The sequence below is a fragment of the Prunus mume genome, linkage group LG3, assembly GCF_029339155.1.
Source record: "Prunus mume cultivar Tortuosa linkage group LG3, ASM2933915v1, whole genome shotgun sequence".
NCBI classification, from domain to species: Eukaryota; Viridiplantae; Streptophyta; class Magnoliopsida; order Rosales; family Rosaceae; genus Prunus; species Prunus mume.
The window spans coordinates 16,467,413-16,482,559 of record NC_142700.1 but is presented as its reverse complement, the minus strand read 5'-3'; the positions used below and the strand labels follow the sequence as shown (position 1 = coordinate 16,482,559).

Below are 15,147 nucleotides of genomic sequence, written 5' to 3'. Positions count from 1 at the left end.
GTTGGGTTGTGAATCTTGTGAAATTGTGATAGGGTGTCTGAATGATAGGCCGGGCCTATTTCAAAATGTGGGCTTGGGCCGGAGCCAACCCCTAATTTCCTAAAACCCTAATTTCCCCAAAACCCACAAGGACGTCAACCAGACTCTCTGTGTTCTTCAATGGAAGTAGCAAGCTCAGCCTCCGAAGATCAAGGTACGCATCCAATGCATACAAAACTGAGGCTTTTGTTTTTATTTTGGTACCCTTTCAGTTTTCTGTTTGTTTGCTTGCCTAGAAAGTGTCTGAATACAAAAGAGAGAACAAATTGGTTGCCTAGATTTGTAATGTTTGTTTTTGAATTGCAGCTATGGTAGTTGAAAATTATGACGGTGAGGTTGAGAGAGTGGAGATGCCTAAACCTACGCTTAAAGTGAGCCATGAAGCTAAACTTAAAGAGCTGTTGCATAAGATTAATTCTGTCGAAATTAAATTATGCTCTGACGGTACAAAAGAATTCATTAAGTTGCTGAAAGGGGATTCTGGAGGTGAATTGCTCCATTATTATGTGAAGAATTCAGCCAAGTGCTTGGAGCTTCTGGCTGCTTGGAAGCTCCGGCGAGGGAAATCGGGAATGTTTTGTATACTTAAATTAATTTCTGTTATTTTGAGTCATCCTGATGGAATATATAAACCAAATGATGTGGAGAGGATGGCTATAAGTAGGGCATTGGATAGGTTTGCTCGGTCGCTTATTGAAGAGCAGTTGCAAGATGTGTATAAGGAGTTGAATAGTAAAGAAGCGAAACGCCAGAAGGCGGCACTTCTGCTTTTGGGTTCGATTGTGAGGCGTGGGTCTGGTTTGGCTTCTGAGGTTGCAAAGAATTTTGATTTCAAACTCCAGGGGTTTTCCAAGATGGGTGAGTACAAAAAGAAGCAGAACGAGAGAAGAATGAAGCTGTCATTGAGAAAGGCGTTTGTGGGGTTTGCAGTGTCATTTCTGGAGGTGGGAACGCCAGGATTGCTGAGGTCAGTTATACGGCAGAAGGAAATGTACTCTGTTGTCCTTCGCGGGCTTGGGAATGATGATGATGAGACTGTTTTATATGTTTTGTCCACATTGAGGAACAGGATTCTTGTTGAAGAGTCATCAGTTTCCCCAAGTCTTCGAAGTGTTCTCTTTGGGAGTGTTACTTTGGAACAATTAGTCAACATTTGTGGAAGGGAGAATGGTGGCGCATCTGCAGAATTGGCATACAGTGTCTTAGTTATGGTTTGTACCGATCCTTGTAATGGCTTGATGTCAGATTTGAAGAGACGCCTGAGGGGTAATTCAAAGCGACTTGTGGATCTAATGAAGAAACTTAAAGCAACTGAGATTGGGTACCACAGGGATCTGCTTTTGGCTATTGTTAATGGGAGACCGCCTATTGCTGCAGCATATATGGTAGAGTTCCCCTACAACCTTGAGGACTGTGCATCGCCTACCTGGTCAGATTATTTATACCTCTTCATCATATTGTTTAATACTCAATTTTAGCTGGACCTCTATTCCTCTATATTTGCATGGTGACTGAAGCATTTGCAGGTTTTCTGTTGTTACTCTGGCAGCAAACGTGGTTTCTTCAGTGGGGAGTGGGCATCCTTTTGGTTTCCATGATTTTCAGTCTCATGATCAAGCCTTGTTGGACAATGTGGACGTGCAGAGTATCATGAAATGCTTGTATCCCCGTTCGTTCAGCCGGTCCACAATCAATAAGGGACTGCTTCACTCTGATTTTCTAGTGAAGCACGGAACTTTAAGGGTTCTTTTAGAGGCACTGAAATTGCTGGACTCCTTCCTTTGTGTTTTAAACCAAAATGGGAAGTTATATGTTTCAGAGTCTTTCAAGCAAGATTTTCAAAATGAAGTCCGTACCTTGCTCCCTGATCCTCAAGTTTTGTTGACTCTACTTTCTTCTCTGAGTAATCACTCCAAAAATCAACAGTTAAGCTTAAAGAGGACAACAGAGTTGGAGAAGTTCCCCGAACACAGCCGCAGTAGTGTGAAAAAAATGAAAACAGATATAGAGAACAAGGACGCAGACATTATTATAGGTGGGCTAAATTTTGATCCAGATGTTGCTTTGCCCGAGATTAGTGAAAGAATTGTAGGTTCGTCCACAGACGATGGATTGGACAATGAAAAGGATGCTACAAATGTTATGGCGGAAATTTGGGGTTTGGATCTTCACTCCACATCTCTAACGACACTTAAGGATGCAGAGATATACTTCCACTGTAGGCTGCTGGATGCTTTGAAAATTTATCTTGTAAGTTTAATTTTTCCTAGTCTTATTTTCTCTTGGATCTTTTATTGAGGCCTTATGGGGCCTAAAAAACGCAGGGTTAGATACTTATGCCTGATATTTTTTTATTTGGCCAAGGTAGGGATCACTGTTGCTTTTTGGTTTAAAAAAAAGCTGATTTGGCATATTGGATTTGCTGTGTGAGGGATGTGATTTTCTAGCACTATCAGGCCTTTAGGGAATACATCTATTGTGTTTTGATGCTTTCAAGTCAAGGCTTGTCTTAATCCCTCGAGGGAAAACGTTTCTCATGCATAATAGATCTAGTAACGTTTGGGTGCATCCTTACTACAAAGGATAACTCATTTGCCTCATTCTTTGGAACTTAGTATATGCCTGAATGTATGTATTTCTTCGTTTGGTAACAGTCTGTGTAGTTGTTGCTTACAATGTTCTTTCAATTCTTTTATCGCAGCGGATAATGCCCACTGTCTTGGAGGGATCATTTGAGTTTTTTATGAATCTCCTAAGCAGTCCTTCAGCATCACAAACTGATCTGCAGCGCTCTCTTTTGTCTTTGCTAGTAGAGTTCGTTGGATGGTCTCCAAGTAGTAGAATTCCAATTAGGACTCCACCACTGATGTACAAACATCTTTTGGCATTCATGAACTTGCTAGTTTTTTCACAAATCAGTGACATAAAGGATCAAGCATATCGTCTTGCGCAAGCGGCTATGTTAAGTACTGGTGCTTTTGACAGAAACCAACATGAAATTGCATCATGGTTCTTGTTTTTACCAGGTTTTGATAGAGAAAAATCTTCTGTTCAAGTCCTTGGCTTGGATGTATTACAGAGCTTGTGTCATGTTCTCAACTCATTCTTATGTGATGCCATTTCTACTACTGGGAATAATTTGTTCAAATACTGGGAGATTGTTAAGCGTTATACCTGCCCTTTGGAAATAAATAAAGGTAACTGCTATTCATCGAATTTGTACAATTTTAGCATTGGTACATCTTTATTTTCTTTTTTTGGTGGTGGCGGATTAATTGATACTTGCCAAGTTTGCTTGTTAGGCACTAAGCATATCTGGCATGCTCAGTTAAGATGTGGCGTGGAAAATTTTAAATGATAAAACCTTTTACAGTTCTTTATGGGTAGGGCCATGCAATGAATGAGTGAATGAGTTGTGATGTTACAAATTTTCTTTTTAACAGGTCTTTACAGGTTTGATTTTTGACTTTTAAATGGATTAGATATAAAGTTAATTGATTAGAGGAGGCATTATCTGTTACACAAGTTTCATGTACTGTTGTGGGATAGTAAGGGAAAGACGTATGTTAATGTCCTCATTTCTGATGAATTAGATTTATGGTAGTGGTGCTTGAGCATGTTAGTTGCATATGATGTGTTGAAGTAGACCTGGAAACGAGTTGCGTTTTTGCAGGATTGTGTTGTGTCATGTGAAAATTAGCCAAAACTGAGCGTGACCGTAAGTGAACTGGTGGAAAAATGCAAACACGAACACAATATACAAAAATCAATGGGTAACACACACATGAAATACTAATGTTTAAACATTATACACCAAATGTTAAACTCATCTTAAAATAACAGTATTCTTGATGGGTTAAAACAGGTTTCTCAGGTTGATGCGAAACTTAGTGGGTGGCTAATGGATCCGCCTGTTTTCCAATACAACCCTTTAAGCTTCAGCTTTAACACTAAATTTTTCTTGCAGGTTCATGTGGTGTGTTGTGTACAATTTTGCCTAGTGTAATAATTTTAAGTTGTCCAATACTTTCTTCACCTTACTTTTTCTATTGAATTGAGTGTGTAGTTTTAAATTCGTTTAATATGCTTTTCAATTGTGCTATTATTCAGGAATAAATCTTGTTTTTTAGATGAAAGTGGTCCTAATGTATCCTTTCCTTCAACTGTGTGAAAGGCTATTTCTTCATGCTGAATTTTCCTTTGTTTGTCTTGCAGAAGCGAAACCTCATTTCAGTCCTCTCAGCATATGTGTGCTGCAGAAGTGTCTAAGGTTGATCGATTCTGGATCTGGATCCTTTACAATGCATGAGAAGTCAATGGTATCAACATATGTATGCAGCACGCTGAAATATCTCTTGCAAACTCAGGTACACATTTTCTATTTTTTAGCTTAGAATTGAATGCTTTTTCAACACAATCTAATATGAAGATCAATTTTGATAGGTTGATGCAGTATTGTTGTCTTCTTTGATCTGTTCAGTCTTCGCTGAGAGGCTTGGTGACTGTTCTGTCATTAATGATTCTGGGGTAAACATCTGTGAGTGGAGGCCTTTAAACGATTTACTTCTCTTTTCGAAGAGTATATCTGATCAGAAAACTTGTGGTATTTTTTCTATTCCCAATAAGGCTATGCCTGATGGTAGTTCTTTAGCAACTGCACTTGAGGAAGTTAAAAGATTTGAAAAGAGTAGGGATGATAGTGAAGTAGCTGGAATCACCAAAGCCTTTTCTTTCTCAATTCTCTGTACTATGTCTGATGGAATATTAAAATATTTTCCATCCGTTATGATCATTTCACAATTTGTTCTGGGTGTTCCTGTCTCTCTCTTATCATCGAGATTCTTTCTTGAACAAACCCTTCTAGGCAGTGTTTCCAAGTTGTGGCCAGAAATTTTTTTTCCTGCTCTGGATATGGCTCTATCCAATAGTTGTTGCAGAGGTAGAAACAATTTTTCTCTTGACCCTGCTTCTTATGCAGGAGAAATGATATATAACCAAGATGTTGATGCAGATGAAGCTGCTTCTGCTGCGTTTAGCTTCTTTTTGAAGAAGGCACCTTTCCATGTTCTATTCCCTGCCATTATGAGCATTCATGGTCCTTCATCAGAGCCCTCAAAGATACAAGACTTGCTTCTAGCTAAACTATCTGAGTGCGCAACTGATGGCCACCCTATTTCCTATTTGCGTCTTGTGCTATTTTGGCTTTATCAGATACGGTCATCTCATAGAATTGAACAATTAGTCAACTTCCAGCAACTGTCTGAGATTTGTTTAGTTCTTGTGGATAGTTTGTTATCTCAATTATTGGTTTTGAATACTGATTCTGGTTCTTCTAAAAATTCCTGGGCTCTTTTGTCAAGCCAAGATATTCAAGAAGTGGCTGAAACCATCTTCTCTCATCCTGCAATGATAACATCATTTTCCTGTCCTTTGGGATGTAGTGAGGACTTGCCAAAGAGTAACCTAGCAGAAAATACAGATGCTTTGATTGGTTTATCCAGGCGGAGAATTCATATATTAGATCGGCATGGCTTGGATATATTGGCAACAACTTGTGACTACTTTTTTTCTTTATGCAATGACCACCAATATACACCAGAAGTTGAAAATGGTGCTGGTAAACAATTTGTGAAAGCTTTTAACATCTTGCTGCAGAAGCTACTTCAGGTAGTCAGGGACAAATTTGATCAATGCATTAGTGCTAAAGATCTAATGCCTTTCCTGCCAACATATTATGCTTTACATGCTTTGATTCGTTTTATATCTCCTTTCGAGCTTCTTGAATTGGTGCGATGGATGTTTAGTAGAGTTGACATGGATGACAACCAGAAATCTGCTATTTCTTTCGGGTCTTGCATTGCTGGTGGTGCTTTCAGAAATCTGTCTAGTTATTTGCAGCAACCAAATACAAAGAGAAAATCATATGATTTGTTTTGGAAAATGGAAGAGACCAGTATCAACACTGACATTTTTGAGGAAATCTACAGTAAAGTATGTAAGTTTTCTTTGCATTTTAAAGCAGAAGTTGTGGATGTATGCTTGCTGGAGGCTATAAACGCCGTTTGCAGACACAAATACATGCAGCAATGTAATCTTCATCCATTACATATAGTATTGTCGAGAGTTATAGCAACCACTCCTGTAGAAATGCTTTCCCATTGCATTTACAGAACAAGCAAGAAGAAAGCTAGATTTTTGTCTCTTCTTACTGATATGAGCTCCATGCATTTGTCTACCTTTGGGCACCTATTTTTGGGTATTCTGAACAAAGATTTTCTACATGAAGGCAATGTGATAGAAGAGACTTGTGTCCCTGCTTTTTCAGATGAGCACTATTTGATGCTTTTGCCTGCTGCTTTGTCTTACTTGAATTCCGTTTCCATGAAATTTGGAAGGCTGTGTTACAAGCATTTTAGAAATATACCTGTTTTTTATTCAAAGATTCTTTTGAATGGTTTCCAACATTGGAATACTTTTGTGTCTAGAGATGTGTTTCAGGAAGAATTTGGAGAGTTTTTGCCATCGTCTGCTCCAGAACTTCTCTGTCTCATTGATGATAGTCTTCTTGGAAAAGCAATTTGTATGTTGCGTTATCACTTTAGTTTGAATGAAGATTCAATGAAATTGAAGAAGCGATTAAAGCTTTTTAATTCCATTTTCCCACCTTCTTTGGAACACAATGAGCTGATAGACTGTGATGTTGGTGGATTGGGTTCTCAATCACTCAATGAATCATTAAACCTTGTAAATAAAATTTTCGCAAAGATATCATTTTGTAAAATTTTGTTATTCCCAAAATGTAATCAGTCAGATGAAGCAGGCAGGGACTTGAAAGACATTTCTTTGGACAATGGATCAAATAAAGAGGACTCATCAAGAATGCAATTTTTAAACATATTGGTGGGTATCTGGCAATGGATTGTTAAAAGAGTCTCTTCAGTTTCTGATAGTTCTCGAAAGGAAACAATCACAGATAGTTCTTCACTATGGAGATGCTTGGAAGTTCTCATATTGACAAGCATTCTTGAACTGACCAGAGAGATTTCTGATGGTCTTACCCAATTACAATCTATCCCCTTCCTAGAGCAATTGATGAAATCAGCTCTTCTATATAGGTTTGAAGATCCAACAACTTTGAAAACCGTGCGAGATCTCCTAACTTTTCTGTCAGAGGGAAAATTTTCACGTGTTCCCTATCTTCAGCTTCTACTTGCCCACTCTCAGTTTGCGCCTACTATTCGTTCTGTCTACAAATCATCTGATTGTTCTATTGTTGGGGCATTTTCCAGGCCTATGTCTGGCATTCTGAGATCACTTGTTTTCCCTTCCACAAACAAAAATGTAATTGATGGCAAGTGCAATCTGGAAACAACTGACTTGTATGTAAAACAGTTGGAGGTTATTAAATTACTTCGAATACTCTTTCCAATAAAGGTTCATCAGTATGATTTTGACTTTGCAAAAGATTTAGGCATAAATCTCAGAGAGCTGCATTTACTTCTCTTGTCTTCTTATGGCTCAACACTCAGTGAAATTGATGTGGAGATATATAATTTGATGCGCACAATTGAGTCTATTGATGATATAGAGCCTGTCAATTTTGCTGGAATGGATCACCTGTGGGGCAATGCGGTGTTAAAGATAGAAAAGGAACGGACTCTGGCACAGAATTTGTCTTATGATATCATGACTGATACTGAAGCAGTAAAAGAACGCTGTAGAAGTCAATTTAGAGAAAATCTTGTCATTGACCCCAAAATATGTGCATCCACGGTGCTATATTTTCCATATGATAGAGTGACATCTGAGGAACTATTATCCTTGAACAAGTTTCAAAAGGATAATTTTGATGATATGCATGTGGTATGTATTTTACTTGTGAATTAATGACAAATATAATTATGTTTAAGCTGACACTTGAGATATGTGTTTATTGTCATAGTTCTCATCTAACCACATCATTAAATTTAATGCAGTTGCATTCCCCTGATGTTGAAAACGTAGAACGATATAATCCTGTTTTCATCTTGCGCTTCTCTATTCATAGCCTTGCAGAGGGTTATATTGAACCCTTGGAATTCGCTGGTTTAGGCTTGCTTGGTATTGCATTTATGAGTATGTCATCACCTGACGATAGGATAAGAAGATTGGGTTATGATTCTCTTGGAAGATTTAAGAATGCTTTGGAGGTAATGCTGTGTTCAAAATAGTTGCTGGCTCTGTACCTGCTTTCTGTGCATGTGTTAGTAGTATATATATACATATGTATATAAGTGCAATACATATTCATTATGCTACTGGACTTTCCTTTCTCGAATATTTATTATTCATCCAATCACTATATGATGTAAGTTGCAGCAATATTATGTCTCGTGTTATAGTTAGTCCTCTTCGAAATTAGGAAGTCAGATTTTTGCACAGTAGCACTAGTGCATGTCTGTAATTAAAGAGCTATTAATTACTGTTTCATGGCTAGAGTTCTCAATCTTCTAGAATTTTCTTATGTTGAAGTATCATATATTATTTGCTTGCAGAGTATCTTGGTATGTCAATATTTGTGACAGATCGTCCTTTTACAAAAAGCAATGTCACTTAGGTTATAATATTCCTTTCTGCATTCTTTGTCTAAGCTGTTTGTTTATCAAAGTTCAACTACCATTCACAGAAATGTCCAAAGAGGAAGGGTATCAGGCAAATTCAACTTCTGTTAACTTATGTGCAAAATGCTATAGAAGAACCGTGGCAGAGGATCCCTTCTGTACATGCTATTTTTGCTGCAGAGACATCCCTCATACTATTAGATCCTTCACATGATCATTATGCAGCTTTAAGTAAGCTTTTGATGAGATCGTCCAGGATGAATGTGAAGGTATGAGTTTCATGAACTTGGTAAACTACACTTTTTATTTCTGCATTCAGACATGTACTTACATGTTTCTTTTCTAATTTTCTTCAATTGCAGAATATACTTTTCTTTAGCAATTTTTTTTGGAGTTCCTCTATCAATTTCAAAGCAGAAAGGTTGTGGATACTTCGCTTAGTATATGCAGGGCTGAATTTTGAGGATGATGCTAAAATCTATATGAAGAACTCCATTCTTGAGACTCTGATGAGTTTCTATGTTTCTCCAATCTCGGATGATGAATCCAAGGAACTAATTCTTCAGGTAACCATTTGGCTGGTATTAATGGTTTCTTCATTTGAACGTTTGATACCGGCCTCTAATACTCGTGAGGTTGGGCGCGAGCTAGACGTGCTAGATTGAGTTGTCTATAAATTACAATGTGTGATTCTAAACATGAGTTAGTTTTCAGAATTGCGATTTTTCATTTTGAGATGCATCTGTATCTTTTGCCCTGATTTTGAAAACTTGGGTAGTCTTTGATATTTTGATACTAATTGCTTATGTCTGGTTTTATATGGCTTAATCTATTATCTTATTTTCACTCAGGTAGTGAAGAAGGCAGTTAAATTACATAAGATGGCACGTTATCTGGTGGAACAATGTGGTCTTTTTTCGTGGTTATCATCTGTGCTCTCAATATTGAGTGAAAGTCATTTCAGAGATGAAAAAAGTTTGTTCTTGTTGCAGTTGGGTGTGGTATCCGAGGTTATTACTGGAACTTTTTTGTCTGCTGTTCTGTAAAATTCTCTATTCCCCTCCCCCTGAAATTTCTTGTTCATGTGTATTGCATAACATTTGAGTTGTCTGCTTGATGTCAATTAAAATCTGTCATTGTCTGTACCGTCCAATTGTAACTAGAAGCATCATAACGCAATGTTCATGTGTCCATGCCAGAGGGCAGAATTAATTGAATTTTTCATGTACCTTTCTGTTGCTTAGCTCTGTTTTGCAGTCTTAGTTGAATTGTCTAGCTAGTTTTTCTACCTACACTAGTGAACTTGTCCCCTATTTATTTCTTTGTTCATGAAGTATGTGTCTTAAAAAAAATTGTGAAAGAGAAAATAGTTTTCTAGATAACCTCTTTTATATTGTCAAGATATATTCCAAGGTGAATGGGACATTTACAATGGCTCACTATTTTTATTATTTGTTAATTTAAGCTTGCAGAAGGTCTTTCATAGTTTTTACTCCTTGCTTACTTACCATGCCCCTTGGATTTCAGGTTGTCAATGATGTTATTTCTTCCAGAAACATGACTGAGTGGTTGCAAAAATATGCTCTTGAGCAGCTCATGGAACTTACATCTCATCTCTATAAATTTCTTGTCAGTTATATGGCTTTGATAAAGCAAAAAGTTGCCGTTGTCAATCCAATTCTGGGAATAATAATATCTACACTCAAGATATCCCAAAAGAGGAGGATATATCAGCCACATTTTATTCTATCAATTGAGGGTTCATATAACATATATAAGGCTGTTAAGATATGTGACAATACAAGATCTTGCGCTACGGCGGAGCTTGGCCTTCATGCTATACTTATGAGTGCACCTCCAGTGGCCATATTTTGTTTGGTATCTCTCTCTCTCTCTCTCTCTCTCTCTCTCAAACACACACTTAACAGTAGCTATTTGTTTGTCTGCTTGTTTGCATCTGCTATCCATCCGTGTATATGCATTGCACATGGGAAGAATGTTTTAGTTCCTCTCCTTTCTTGAACCTCTGAGAAAAGTACACACCAACAAAAGTTTTTGTTAGCTGCCCTTTGGGATGGTATCATTTTTGAGTTGGAATTGTAGGGTTCACTTTTCGTTAATGCGTGGCCAGTTAAAAATCTGGGCATTGAAATTGAATTTTCAAACATGTAGGTATGCTGGTTATATATGTGCACATAGATGTGGATGCTTCCTTGTATGATTGGATGTTCTGTGAACTTATATTTCTTGAATGTAACATGATAAATTCCCCTTGAACTAATTTGATATTAATCTTCACTTATGCCCTAGATTCCCATAAGCTTAGATTATAACATCTTTTAGAAGACCCATGGAATGTATCAATGGCAAAATATTTTCCAACATATGTTTTTGTGATGCGTAATTAAGGTTCCTTATGCATTTTGGACAATTGAGCAGGTGTATCATATATTCATATGGTAATCTTTCTTCCAAATTAACCATTTTATCCCTGTTAAAGATATCCTCAACATTCTTAATACCTTAATATAGCAGTTAGATGTCACTATTTTGTCTTGATTTTACCATGAAAACTGAATCTTGATCTCATATGTTTCAGAGTCGTGAAAAGCTTTCAAGTTTTATTATGTGGGCAATTTCTGCTGCTGTGGAAGTAGAGTCTGCGAAGATGCTTCAGCACAAAGAATCTCACCAATGTTTTGCTATTATTCCAGAGGAAGAGCTGCAAGAAAATTCTTTGATATCAAAACTTTTACGTTGGCTAACTGCGTCTGTAATTCTTGGGAAGCTTGATTGGAAATCAAATTATCTGGACCCAGAGTTTCCAAAAATGTTAAATATAAAAACTTTGCAGTCTTTAATGGATCATGTTGAAAGTGCATGCAGAGAAAACAGCAAAAGCAGTTATGGTTGTGAGGAGATTTTAGCTTCTGCAATTCTCTACCTCCAACAGCTTGCTGGCACAAATTACAAACTGCTACCATCAGTCACAACTGCCCTTAGTCTTCTCCTTTCCGATGCCTCCATTTTTGCAGGTATCATGCTTTATTTGATTAGCTATGCATTTGGGTTTTGGAGTTTATTGTTTGGGTGCGAACATGAGGAGTTGGTTTAAAAACTGCTTTAGTTATTTCAAAAAAGTGGCATATCTTACTTCAGAACCTCAACAGTAACCATACAGGGAATTGAATAATGAAAGTTCAACTGATCCCATGGCATACCCTCCCTGGATACGAATTCTGGAAAAGAATTGGTCCGATTATGATCATTATGAGTGTCTGCTGGTGAGACTTTAGATTGATTTTGCCTAATAATTTTGTGGGAGAGCCACCAGTTTTAACCAGATGCCTTGGGTCAAGGACAACAACTGTCTTTGTAATTAAGTTTTAATTTTTTATTTTAATGTTGAGTAAGAACAATTGAAACCACATAGATGGACTTCTAGTTGTGGTAGGCTTACATCAAGAATTAGCATACAGCTCGTAGTTTTATTGTATTTGCTCATGGATGAGCTCATCAATTGTGGGCTCAGAGCTATGATGTGTGTTTATGTGACTTTGCTCTAGGTTATGATAGAAAAAGAAAGAAATAAAGTGGTGAGCTGTTTTGTAATCTAGACGTATTAGTCAGGAAGGTGATATGATATGTATGCTGTTGTATTAAATTGCTTCTATTACCATTTAAAAAAAAAAACTCTCCCTTCCTCTCTCCCCAATATTTCCAAGACCATAAATCCTAACTCTACCTTTGAAAAAAGTTTTGAGATAGTTAAATGGTTCTATCACGATGAACCATTTTCAGAACTGTAGTTTTACTGTGCACTGACGATCAAATGCATATGCACAAAAAATAGATTTACACCTTTTACTTACAGCCTTCATGTAATCTGTTTCAGGGTTCTTACGTAATAATGGGAGTGTTGTGAAATCACTCTGGTCGAAGATAGGTTTCCCTGCTGAAGCTAATCCTGCTTGGAGATGGTAAGATACAATGTTCTCCCACCCCTTTTTTCCTTTCATCTTCAATCTTTGCACATGGTATTTGGCAGGGACTTGTTTACACACCTTTTTCTACCAAAATTTCCTAATGGTTTATTGAGGTCACTGGGTTTGAAAAATTGACCAAAATAGATGCTCTGTTTAGACTTTTCCTGGACACCTTATGGTTATAATCAAGGTCTAAAATATCGAGGGTTTCGGAAATATCGGGAGTCCAAATACCGGATATATGGATGGGAATATCGGGAAATTATCGATATCAGTAAAAATTGAATAAAAACTATGGAAATTGTAAGAAAACCTTGGAAATTTTGATTGAAACTTTAGAGGATGTTTATTTAGTCAATTTATCTATTACTTTTGGAAGGAAATGCATTGCATAGTGGGTTTGACTGATTTAAGTTCATTCTATAACAAGCTGACAAATACTGTAACTTAAAAAATTGTTTAATGTGTAAGTAATAAAATGGGTTTATATACTATTATGTAGGTCAAGAATAACAATAACAAATGTAAAGATAAATAACAATAATAAATTAGAGTGATTTATATAGTATATGTATAAATTTAAAAAATTATATGTAAATATTAAGTAATAATATAGTGAAAAGATTAACATATGTGTAAATTATAAAAATTTATGCTAATTTATATGATTGAGAGAGTCCATATGCTTTTCTGTAGTGAGTTGCTCTAAATACGTTAGAGATGCTATAATGACAAGCAAATTGCAATAGAGCGGGTGGTTGAGAGATACAGGAATTGGTCTCTAACCTGGGTTTAAAACCAGCTTATGTTCAATTTTATGTGTTTTCGTCTTTATTTCTGATTTGAAAGAGTGGCGATAAATTGGTGATAATTTCGAAACTTCGAGATATATCATCGATATATTGACCAATATAGCCTTGTGAAGGATGGAAAATATCTTCACAATATTTTTGCCGAAAATATCGCCAGAAATATCAAAATTTATATGATATATACATGGGATATTGCCAAAATATCAGAGCTTCAGAAAAACGAAATTATCGCCGATATTTCGGCAATATTATCGAAATTTAAGACTATGGTTATAATCATCTTTTTGTTTACCAGGACAAGGCTCCCATGTTGGGAATCAAGTTTGATGATCACTAATAAGCTGACACTGTCAATTTGATAAATTGTCTGAAAGATTTAAAAAATACAGTAACCCTTCACTAGCTCATTTTAGGAATCCAGTCTGTCTGATATTTTGATGTTCTGCTAGCCTACTTGAATGCTGGGTACGTCATTTGTGCCCGGAAACCCTGATCAAAGCTAACTTGTTCTGGCCATACAATTTGTACAGGTCATTTTACCAGCCATGGAAGGATCTTACATTGGAACTAACTGGCTCACAAAAGATGGAGGAACTCCATGCCTGTCAATCTCTTTTAGTTATTATTTCAAATGTGCTTGGAAAAGGACCATCAGAATTGCAGGTTTCATCAACACAAGAAGTAGATAGATTGGGTGTATTTGAATGGGAAAGAAGTATTGCAGAGACTCAGTCATGCCAAGAAAAGGCTGCTAGATCCCAGACTTTTCTTGCTCAGGACCCCTGGACGCAGAACTTTGGGCTTGAGGCTTCCATAGAAAAAAGGGATTTAGATATTAATTTTTGAAGTTGACTCTGCCCTTACTATGAGTTTTGTTAAGGGTTTCTGTTAAATCCAATAACCCTTGGCATTATTTATGAATGTAGAAGCCTTTTGTATAGTAGTTGGAGTTGAGTTGTTCCATGTCCGTAGAGAAAAATAACTTGGGTGCTAATTTTTTGTACGAGAAAAACTCTACTGCACTGGGTATATTACTCTCTCTCTCTCTCTCTCTCTCTCTCTCTCTCACGTGACAAGATGAGCTCTTAGAGGGTCTTTTGAGGTATCTTCACGATGGTCTCTTCTCAAAAGAATAAAAAGCCATTCAATCCTTGCTGGAATTTGTCTCCCTGAAATGACGGGCGGGTTGCGTAATTTCATGTAATTCTATAAAAATGCAGGCTCTCCCAAGCTGTCTACAGAAGAGATGTTCAAGTCCTTGTTTGGTTGTCACTCAAATAACCTCCTATGTTGCATCTGCTAAGTTCATGCTACACGACCTAGTTTTTCTTCTCAATATATTTTTTTTTCAACAAACAACGCATTATTAAATCAAGTTCTACAACATGATTGTTTGCAATGCAATAATCTAGTGTGCATATCAAATGTCATGTAAGCTGAGAAAAGGAGAAAATAATTGCAATGATTTAACAAAATAATTGCAAAACTAAATGCAAACAGAAAAACAGAAGTTGAAAAAAGACTTACTTATGAGAGTAAATTATGTATCTGTTCTACTTTTGATTGAAGTTGATTCACAATTCAACAAATATCCCTTTATATAAATATTACGGAATAGCAAAACAATGTTATTCTTGTGATATACAAATTCCTCTCAGGGTTTACAAACACGTAGCCCACTATTGCAGTTAAAGTTTAGGTGGAAACATT

General features: G+C 36.7%; 1 protein-coding gene across 4 annotated transcripts; it reads left to right on the top strand.

Moving 5' to 3' along the window:
- The first annotated feature begins 43 nt into the window (after nucleotides 1-43).
- LOC148918908 (uncharacterized) lies at nucleotides 44-14,578 on the top strand. 4 transcript variants are annotated; one of them, XM_089048187.1, is made up of 15 exons: nucleotides 44-193; nucleotides 346-1,468; nucleotides 1,566-2,289; nucleotides 2,741-3,236; nucleotides 4,255-4,406; nucleotides 4,483-4,978; nucleotides 5,051-7,902; nucleotides 8,016-8,228; nucleotides 8,705-8,908; nucleotides 9,002-9,205; nucleotides 9,491-9,649; nucleotides 10,167-10,517; nucleotides 11,239-11,674; nucleotides 12,535-12,619; nucleotides 13,968-14,578. In XM_089048187.1, the coding sequence occupies exons 1-15, from the start codon at nucleotides 160-162 to the stop codon at nucleotides 14,281-14,283; spliced, it is 7,845 nt and encodes a 2,614-aa protein (XP_088904313.1). In that variant the 5' UTR covers nucleotides 44-159; the 3' UTR covers nucleotides 14,284-14,578. The 4 variants fall into 4 exon arrangements, with proteins under 4 accessions (XP_088904313.1, XP_088904312.1, XP_088904314.1 ...); XM_089048188.1 differs by having other exon boundaries at nucleotides 45-193; nucleotides 4,483-4,642; nucleotides 5,018-7,902; XM_089048186.1 differs by having other exon boundaries at nucleotides 4,483-7,902.
- Nucleotides 14,579-15,147: the final 569 nt, after the last annotated feature.